At 45.9% G+C, this 9,075-nt stretch overlaps 1 protein-coding gene across 4 annotated transcripts; it reads right to left on the bottom strand.

The window, feature by feature from the left end:
* Positions 1–356: 356 nt before the first annotated feature.
* drap1 (DR1-associated protein 1 (negative cofactor 2 alpha)) lies at positions 357–7,877 on the bottom strand. Of its 4 annotated transcripts, none has more exons than XM_012859883.3 (7): positions 7,713–7,876; positions 7,124–7,196; positions 6,788–6,881; positions 6,316–6,441; positions 3,658–3,748; positions 3,430–3,518; positions 357–1,790 (listed from the first exon to the last, which is right to left on the bottom strand). In XM_012859883.3, exons 1-7 carry the CDS (start codon positions 7,752–7,754, stop codon positions 1,598–1,600), a joined length of 708 nt encoding a protein of 235 aa, XP_012715337.2. In that variant the 5' UTR covers positions 7,755–7,876; the 3' UTR covers positions 357–1,597. The 4 variants fall into 4 exon arrangements, with proteins under 4 accessions (XP_012715337.2, XP_036002127.1, XP_036002128.1 ...); XM_036146234.1 differs by having other exon boundaries at positions 3,430–3,521; XM_036146235.1 differs by lacking the exon at positions 6,316–6,441 and having other exon boundaries at positions 3,430–3,521; positions 7,713–7,877.
* Positions 7,878–9,075: the final 1,198 nt, after the last annotated feature.

Here is a 9,075-nt window from a genome sequence, read left to right on the forward strand (position 1 = left end):
CAGAAGTCCACGGTTGCACCCTGACAAAGTGGGAAAACATCAATAAGCACATTGTCCAAAGACTTCACTTCACAGGGCATGTGCATACACTCAGGCCCCGCTGCAAACGCTGGGCCGCCTCTGCGTCGTTGGCAGCCGGATCCTACAGCGGCACGGCTCAGCAGGAGACATCGTGGCACATCTATGGACCTGTTTTGTTGTGCTTGATGATCCAGAAAACCGTTCTTCCAGCTGCGACGTTCTGAGCGGCCCTCGTCTAACGCGGGATTCTCTTTGGCTGTAACCACGACGACCATTTTAAACACATCAGCTAAAAAGCTTCGGCTTCGGGAGAAGAAAACAACAAGAGCCGTCGCTTTCAAATTGAAATGTGAATTTTATTTCACCCATACAAAATAAAAATAAACATTAAAAGTTTACAATACAGAGTAAACCGCTTGGAACCATTTCGTAAGAAGCTGGGAGTCCCGACTCTGCGTTCATTTAAAACGAATCTAAAAGAAGGAGAACGAACGTTAACGATGGAGGAGGGACGACTGCGGCTGGGGCAAGAAGGGCAAAAAAAAAAAACTTTAAAAACAAAGACCTGGACAAACAGTCCCTGTATTTACAGGCATATAAGGGGAAATTTCTGAGCATGTAAAAGAATAGAAACACTAACAGGTGGCAGGATCAAAATCAGAACTGAAATGAGAAGAATCATTAACCTGGTTGACATCAGGGCTGTGGTTGTGGAGGGTTACGGCTTCCTTGATAAAAATCATCAAATAAAAGTAGTGACTAAATTTGAAACAAAAACAAACCACTGGTTGCGAAACAAATGACGAAAAAAATTAAATAAATCACCTGCTTTCTTTTTAGTTGACTCATATCTGGACCGAGTAAAAAGATGCAACCTTAACTGCAGCATCGATCAGCTGAAGGACGACGTGGAGGCAGAACGCTCCGCTGACCTCCTTTCCCTTTAACATGTGCCTCCGCGTTCAAAAAAAATCCCCCAGAAACCATTGCCCTGAACTCGTCTCCCCTAGTTCGCTCAGTCCGAGCATTAAAAAGCAGGAACGAGGCTTTAGCTACCACTAATTGGATTTTTCCAGCCAAGCTGACGGTCGGGGGAACCGTGTTTGGTTGTTTTTTTTTTAACAATGTCTGATAAAGAGAAATTAGAAAAGTGCCACAAAAAAAAAAACTAAAAAAAAACGCGCATAAAACAAAACCAAAACAACCTAAAGCTGTGAGGCGAAATAAACCACACCTATCCTTTCTACTGGGGCTCATAGCACTGCCATCTTTACTAGTCACGGGGGAAAAAAATTAAAATAAGCTGAACAACAAAGAAACAGCTAAAAAACATCCTCCATCTCTACCTTAAAATAAAAGCTTTTTAAAAAAAAAATTAAAACACCTAATGTACAACGAGTTCTGTCTCTTACAGCTTTTCTGTCAGTGGGCCGTGATGAAGAATGTTCCTCTTCGCTGCTGGAGCCGCCCCACCAAAGGGTCAACCTAAGAACCTGAAAATAATGCTGAAAGGTGTGTGTGTGTGTGTGTGTGTGTGTGTGTGTGTGAGAGACGTAAAGAGAGGATGTCGGGGGAGCTAAGAGTCATAGTCTTCGTCGTCGTCGTCCTCCTCCTCGTTTTTGTGCGGTGCGGGCGCTGGGGGAGGTGGCGCGATGCTCACCATGGAGGGATGAGGAGCGAAGGCGATGGTGCCCAGGGCCTGAGCTGGAGGCAGGGTGGCTGCCGACACCATGTTGCCCATGTGCACCACCTGGGAGGGGGCGTTGGAGCTGGGAGGGGGACACAAGCGCAGAGGTCACCCAGGGGTCAGAGCCTGGAGTGGCGGCATACACGCATTCTTCACTGCTGCATATACTTGACGCATTCACGGTTCTTCACGTCTCGTGCTTCAGGGCGTCGCCAAGCGACACTAGTTAGTGGGTCATTGTGACGTGAAAAAACGGTGACGTCTACTAAAATGTAAAGGTGTGGGGTGTGTTTGCGTCCGGCCTCCTGAGGCGAAGCCTTCAGGGGCCACTTTTTGTGACGTTTCCTGCTGCGGCTCTACGGGGGTCTGCCTCTGCCGGCTCCAGAGACTGAAACGTTTGCCCGCTCTTTGCTGAAGAGCTCGAGCTCAGTGGGGCCGGGTGGATGGAGAGCATCAGTGAAGATCGCTTTTCAGGTCCTGCCAGAGATTATCAACGGGATTCGTTTTCAATCTGATTTTGTTCTGGCGTCCTTCTAAAAAGGCCTAAATGTGTGGAGCTCCTGGCTACCGTCCTGCTGACAGACTCTCCCACCTAAGCAGTGGATTTCTGCAGCTCCTCCACACTGCAAAAACCAAACGAAAAATAAGTAAAATTTTCTGAAAATGAGTGTATCTGTCCTTGATTTAAGCAGGTAAATAAGATGATCTGCCAATAGAATAAGATTTTTGCACTTATAATAGGAACAATTCATCTCCATCATCTTATTTCAAGTGTAGGATGTCTAATTATCTTATTTTAGGGGTCAAAATACTCATTCCATTGGCAGATGATCTTATTTACCTGCTCAAATAAAGGAGTAATACACTATGTTTAAGGACATTTTGCTTATTTTTAGATCCGTTTTTGCAGTGCAGAGTTACTTAGGGCCACCTGGACATGTCCTCAGCTTGAGGCTCTCCTTGTCCGGCCTGTGAGCAGAGCTTAGTGAGATGTTGTCTTATATCCCTACTCTGGACCAAACTATCCCATAACTCTGTCCCTGACCCATGGGCTGTGTACCAGGAAACCCAAACTGTCTCAGCTTAGGTGGCATTAAATCTGATATTAGAGATATTAGTGAAAAAGAAGCTGAATACAACACCACACCTTTCTTTGTTGTCATTTTTTTAGTAAAAAAGCTGAAAACCTAATTTTACCTCCACCAGTTTGATACCTTGTGGTGGCCTGTCACAGAACATCCTAAATGTATTCAAACCAAACTGAGGTATGAATACTTTTACAACCCCCTGTAGATGGACGAGTGTCCTTTTGTTTTTGTTTTTATCTCTTCCTACTATAAAGATCCTTACATCTAAACAGAAATGTGTTTTTATTGATGGCGGTGGAAAAGCAGCGCCCTCTACTGGTTTGGGATAATAAAGCCACTGCACAAACTTCTCAAAATATCCATCCCTTCGTCTAAAATGGTAATGCTAATGGAGGGCTTTTAGTAACCATAGAAACCTGATTTTAGTTGCACCCAATCTCAAATAAATCATCTTTAAAAGAATGAAACCTGAATACAGACAGAGCAGCCAACGTCCAAACGGATGGCATTACCCCACTATTCTATATTAAAAAAGCTGCAGGTATTCTGCCTCCATCTGTTCTTCATATTTTACACATCCCGAGCGTTAGAACGGCTAAGCAGCTTTCAGACCCACGCTGTCTGTCTCCCCACCTGTGGAACATGGACGCAGCCTGCTGGTTTGTGCTTGACTGGGAGCCGTCGTCCTCGTCCCCGTCTGTCTCGCTGTCTTCGGAGTCTTCCTGCTTTCACCGACATAGACAAAAAAAAAAAAAACACACACACAAGCGAGCTTTTTCTTTTCTTTTTTTATGCAAACGCACGGAGCCAAAGCCTCCATGAATCCACCTTAAGGCCTCCCTGTGCAGACCAATGGCCCACCTCCTGCTCCGACTCTGTTCCCGACAGCTTCTTGTCCTTGCCTTTGGAGCCGGCTCCCCCGTTCTTGCGACCAGATCCTGGCTTTCGACCCCTACAGGAAAAAAGATGAGGAACAGAATGGAACACGTGTTGTAACATGGTTTGACATTAGGGCTGGGCGATAATCCAGTAACAATATGTATTGATCGATAGAAGTGTGGCGGAGAACAAAAGGGTGAGTACAACGTTCAATAGAAGAACAATTTTCCTTCCTTTTGCGTTCTATCCTATCATGCAGGTTAATACTACAGTCGCTACATCTTGCCAACCAATCACAACCACAGGCCCAGGAACGTTCAGTCAGCAAGCTCCGCCCCCTTCAAAAAGTTCAGTTGTTCTTTTTGAATCTTTGGTAAAAAGTTGGTTGAATAAAGGCTTGAGTTTGAATAGGTTGTTACGCAACATCATAAACCGGCCTGGGCTGTATTTAAAATATAGGTTTTTAATTTCTTTTGATAATTATCAATATCGATCAATATGATTTCTATTTGATTCAAAGTGCTTTTCTCTATATCGTCCAGCCCTATGTGATAGTGGTTTCTTGTGCCCAGCAGATACTTTGACTGGAAATAACCCAGCGGGAACTTCTTTTAGGCTACGTTGGAAAGTGAGAATACTCGACTGGAAGCACAGGCTCCGCTTTTATCTACAGGGCTTTAGAAAAATACCCGCAGCACGGGAGATTTCTACAGCCTAAAAAAAAAAAAAACAAAAAAAAACACACACACAGGTTACAACAAGTCATGAGATGTTCACATTTACATTAAACATGACAAGTGTTCAGGAAGAAAACCATTTAAACTCTGAGGGGCTTTGCAATAACATGTCAATGAATTAAATAAAAATATTAAAAAACCTGTAAACACTATGTTGAAAAATGTAATTTTGCTGAATTAAATTAATTTGTATTCATGTGATTCTTTCACTTCAGGAACATGAAAATGAGTGTAAGCCAGAGTCAAGGCCTTAGTCTGACACACACACACGTTGGTATGTACATCACTGTGTGGACCTTCCATTCATTTTTCTGCTTTCTATGCCCTAAACTGAACCTAATCTCAATTCACACCTTAGCCCTGAACTTTAGCCCAGTGTGCATTGCATGGACCTTGCTAAATGTCCTCGCATTGCCAATTGTTCACACTGTCAAGTTTTTGTCTGCACAACGATAGACATACATGCACACACACACACACACGGCCATCCTTGTTTAATATACAAAGTGAGTACCGTGCCTAGACTTCCACTTGTTTTCAAGCCTTTTTATGGCCTAGCCCTAACCTTTACCGGTTTGTACCTAACCTAAACCGTAGTCCTAAACCTAGCCCAAAAAACGGTGAGGACCAAAACAAGGTCCTCACTTTACATCAAAGTCCTCACTTTGCTAGTAAAACGAGCAAAAAAATGTTCTCGCTCAGCTGCAAGCACAAGAACACACACACTGTCACACACAGAGGCTGTCCCTCTGCTTCAGATCACAGTGAATGATGAACGGCACGGTGCCCTGAGTTCTGGCTGGTTGGATCTCTGCTGCAGATCTGCTGGTACTGAGATCCCCGTCGTGTTTTCATGTTGACCCTGCGTGAGCCGAGCTTCAGCAAGGACTTTGTGGCCGAGCCGAGGACGACAAGGTCCTGCTAAACAAGCCGAAGCCATTGGCTGGCTAACGGTACCGTCCCAAAAGTGCCAGCTGATATTACAGCTGTAACACATGTTTTTGTATTGCATCAACATCTGGACCTTCCCTGGGCCCTTCTAACACGTGACCATGCCTGGATGTAAACCACTGCGTTGCAGCTCTGGCTGTTTCTTTAGCATACTTCTAAGGCTGGAAGGTGACCCTCCGCCTGGCTCCAGTCCGTCTGTGCCGGCACTGACAGGATTTCTTCCAGGATTGGCCTGGATTCAAATCAATCCAGCTTCCCTGTCCCTGCTATGGCACAGCATCCCCGCAGCACGACGGTGCCGCTGCCATGCCTCACTGTGGGGAAGGAGCATCCAGGGTGATGCCCAGCGTTAGTTTTCATCTGGCATACGGCAGGGTGCCTAAAAACTTCAGTTTTGACCCCATTTGACTGGAGCTCCTTCCTCCACATGTTTACTGCAGCATCCCAGTCCTCTATAATTAGATTTTTTTTTTTTTAAATGATGGGCCAACTCCAAGCAGCACATGTAAAGTGACAGACTGCGAACACGTTACATAAACACTTGCAGGCCGCTGTGTGATATGACATATTTATTGATCATGCGCAGGTGGATTTACCTCATTTCTAAAACCAATTGATGTTGTCATAATTGATGGAAATTGCCTGATTTGACTCTATAAAACATTTTTCAACCCAAACTTGGCAAACACTTGGAAAATATGTAAGCTGGATTTGCCGAATCTTTTAACTGAGCAGGCAGACGAGCTTTTATTCGTTACATTTCACTATTTTATTTAAATAAAGCCATTTTTTTTATCTGAAATTGCTAAATGGTTGGATTGGGTTAAAAAAAAAAAAAAAAAAAAAAAAAAGAAAACAATCCTGCTCCTGAACAGTTTGTATGTTGACACTGATCGAGTCGACCCTTTTGCCTCGGGTCATGCTGATGTCCGCTCTCATGTGTCTGAACTACCTGCGCGGGACTTTTTCTCCTCCCCCCTCGGTGTGGTTCTCCTCCCCCTCGCCTTGCATGTCCGGGACCGCTGCCACCAGGTCTTTTAAGAAGTCAAACTGCTGCTCCAGCTCGATGCATTGCTTTCTGCAACATAGATGCAAGCGGCTTTAAAGCGTCGGCCTTCCACCCCCCCCACCCCGACCTGCGTCACCTGCACCGTGAGCTGAGCAGAAACAGAAACCCAACCAAAACAAACGTACTAACAACTTTGTGTGAACACTCCTAAAATGCTTTTTAAAGAAAAAATAGATATATGGGCCAAATATGGACATAAAACAAGTGTCGCTGCTTGTAGGCTTAGTCTGCCCAGTTGTCAAGAGTACAAAAGTTGCAGCGGACACTCGTTAGGGAGTGTTCGGCTCCTCTAGATGCTCGTGGTCAGTGGTTCGGCTGAAAGGTGTCAAAACACAGCCCAGACGCAGGAACTCACAGGTGCGACGTCGTCATGGTCTTGGCGTTCCTCGACTGGGTGACGTGGCAGGCCTTGGTGAGCAGCGACTCCAGGAAAAGCTCAAGAGCTCTGGCTGAGGCGTTCGCTTAAGGACATTTACATACCGTCTGCGGGGGCTCTGATCTTTAACAAAACATTACTTCTGAGAGCATCCCGGTGGCATGGCATCTGCAAACGAGCTCACAGAGCCGGCCTGCTGCTGGGGGGGGGGGGTCCAAAGCCCTGCACTAAACGCAGTCCTCACGTTTTAATATTGAAGAACATGACCAAACGTGTTGGGAGGCAAACATGACATGAAGCTGTGGTGAAGGATACAGATAATAACAGGAACCGCTGCAGCCACTTTGCCTATCTCTTCGTCTGTCTGCATGATCTTCTTGATCCTGGCCTGAAAAGAAGAGCAGAGGCAGAGGTGTTATTGCCATGGGAACTGGCGGCCAGCTGCCAACACCCCCCCGGGCTGCCCCGTCTGCCCCCCGGCCCGCTGACGAGCTGCACGGACCGGTGCAGATCGGCTCCCGGCGGGTCTCACGCAGAGGATGCCGGGTGTGGGCACCTCCGCGGGCGGCGGCTGTGCGCGTGCACGGAGGAGGCATTTCTCAGATTCAGCCGGGGTTAGCTGCACATGCTAAAAACAACGACTCCTTGCTAGCTAACTTGGGGCAGGAGCGTCACCTGGCTAGCCGATTCAAAGGAACCCACTGCTTATCCGTAATGCAGTGTGAATGTTTTGAGCAAATAAAAGTTCCCGTTAGGATTTGTGTCTGTTTTCGGGGCTCCCTCGGCAGCCAAAGACCCCCCCCTCAAAGCCACTCAAGTTTAGCTCCGGCAGGCAGCTTCTCAGCCAGCAGTTAGCTAAAGTTAGCTAGTGTTGACGCCGGCAGAAAGGAAAGCCTCGACTCACCGGAGGGAACCTGGCGTTGTATTTCTTCTTCTTGCTGGGCATAATTAAATAAAGCGTGTGGCTAAAGTAAAATAAAAAGAGGAAAACGCTGGGGGGTTATAAGCCTATACCATAAACAGTCCTCCTCCTCCTGTCCCAGGCTAACTCCTTAGCACGTTGTCGTCAGCAGCAGCCGTGTCGGCGGGCTTCCGCAGGGTCCCAGCGCCGGTCTGCCTCAAACAAACGCTCCGTTCCGCATCTCTCCGCGGAAAAAATCCCGCTGACTGCGCTTCTTCTCGGTGTCGCTTTACGTCACGGCAGTCAGAAATAGCAGCAATAATGACTTTTGGAGGAGACTTAAAAGAGAGCGTTCAGCGGTGCGTTTAACTAGTCGTTGTTGTTGTTTTTCTATGCGGAAACTTCTAACCTTCATGGAGAAACCCACTGTGTTGCTTCTGGGTCAAGAAAACACCACGGTTATATATTTGTTTATGTTTTATTTATTTTTATTTTATTGCAATAAAGCAGTTGATATGGCAGGACATTTTCTGGGAGAATGTTCTGTTGATCACTGAAAGAGGGGCGCACCTTATTTTGGGGGCTGTGTCAGCGAGCTGAAGTTGGCATCTGAATCTCACCTGCTTAAAGGGCCAGTTCACTGGCTTCACACAGACCTGGACCCCTCTGACCACCTCGACAGTCCGTCCCAGGGCCACAGACTACGGAGAGAGCACCTGGAGACAGCGCCAAACCTAAGCAGCCACTGTCAACGTTTTGCTGGGGTCAGTAAATGTCACTGGCTAAGCTTGGAGCAGTCATGGATTATTTGTTCTTATGTGCTGAGATGCACTCATGATCGAACTGTGTTCAAACCCAAAGATTAAACTCAGAGCACCGTGCTGTAACTATGGTCACACACCAGCCAAACTATGAAGATTGTTCGCAGCATTTTTACAGAGAAAACTCGCAAATTCCTTTAAATCCTACACTCTCAACAGTTTGTCTCTTCACAAAATCTAAAAATACTAGATCTATGGCCTGTGTCAAGAATTCGACTGCATTTGACTGAGTCTGATGTAATATTAAAAACCACAATGCTTTGCTTTCTCAAACTTGTTCTGAACTTCAGTCTCATTGGTAGTTTTCCTTGTTTGACCCCAGTTCTTCTTTTATGCGAAGCACTTTATGTTTAACCTGACGCTGTCGTTCCATACGTTTTTGCAGAATGACATCCGTCTGGCGAGAGTCGGGTTACTCTGTGTTGCCCTCGTCTACAGAACAAATCAAACATTGACTGATTGTGGTAAACTAAGTAAAAATGATATATCCAATATTCAAAGTTTGATCTTAAAATCTTTTTTGTTGTTGTTATTTTTCTCTGTTT

The sequence above is a fragment of the Fundulus heteroclitus genome, chromosome 14 (genome assembly GCF_011125445.2).
Source record: "Fundulus heteroclitus isolate FHET01 chromosome 14, MU-UCD_Fhet_4.1, whole genome shotgun sequence".
In the NCBI taxonomy this organism is placed as follows: Eukaryota; Metazoa; Chordata; class Actinopteri; order Cyprinodontiformes; family Fundulidae; genus Fundulus; species Fundulus heteroclitus.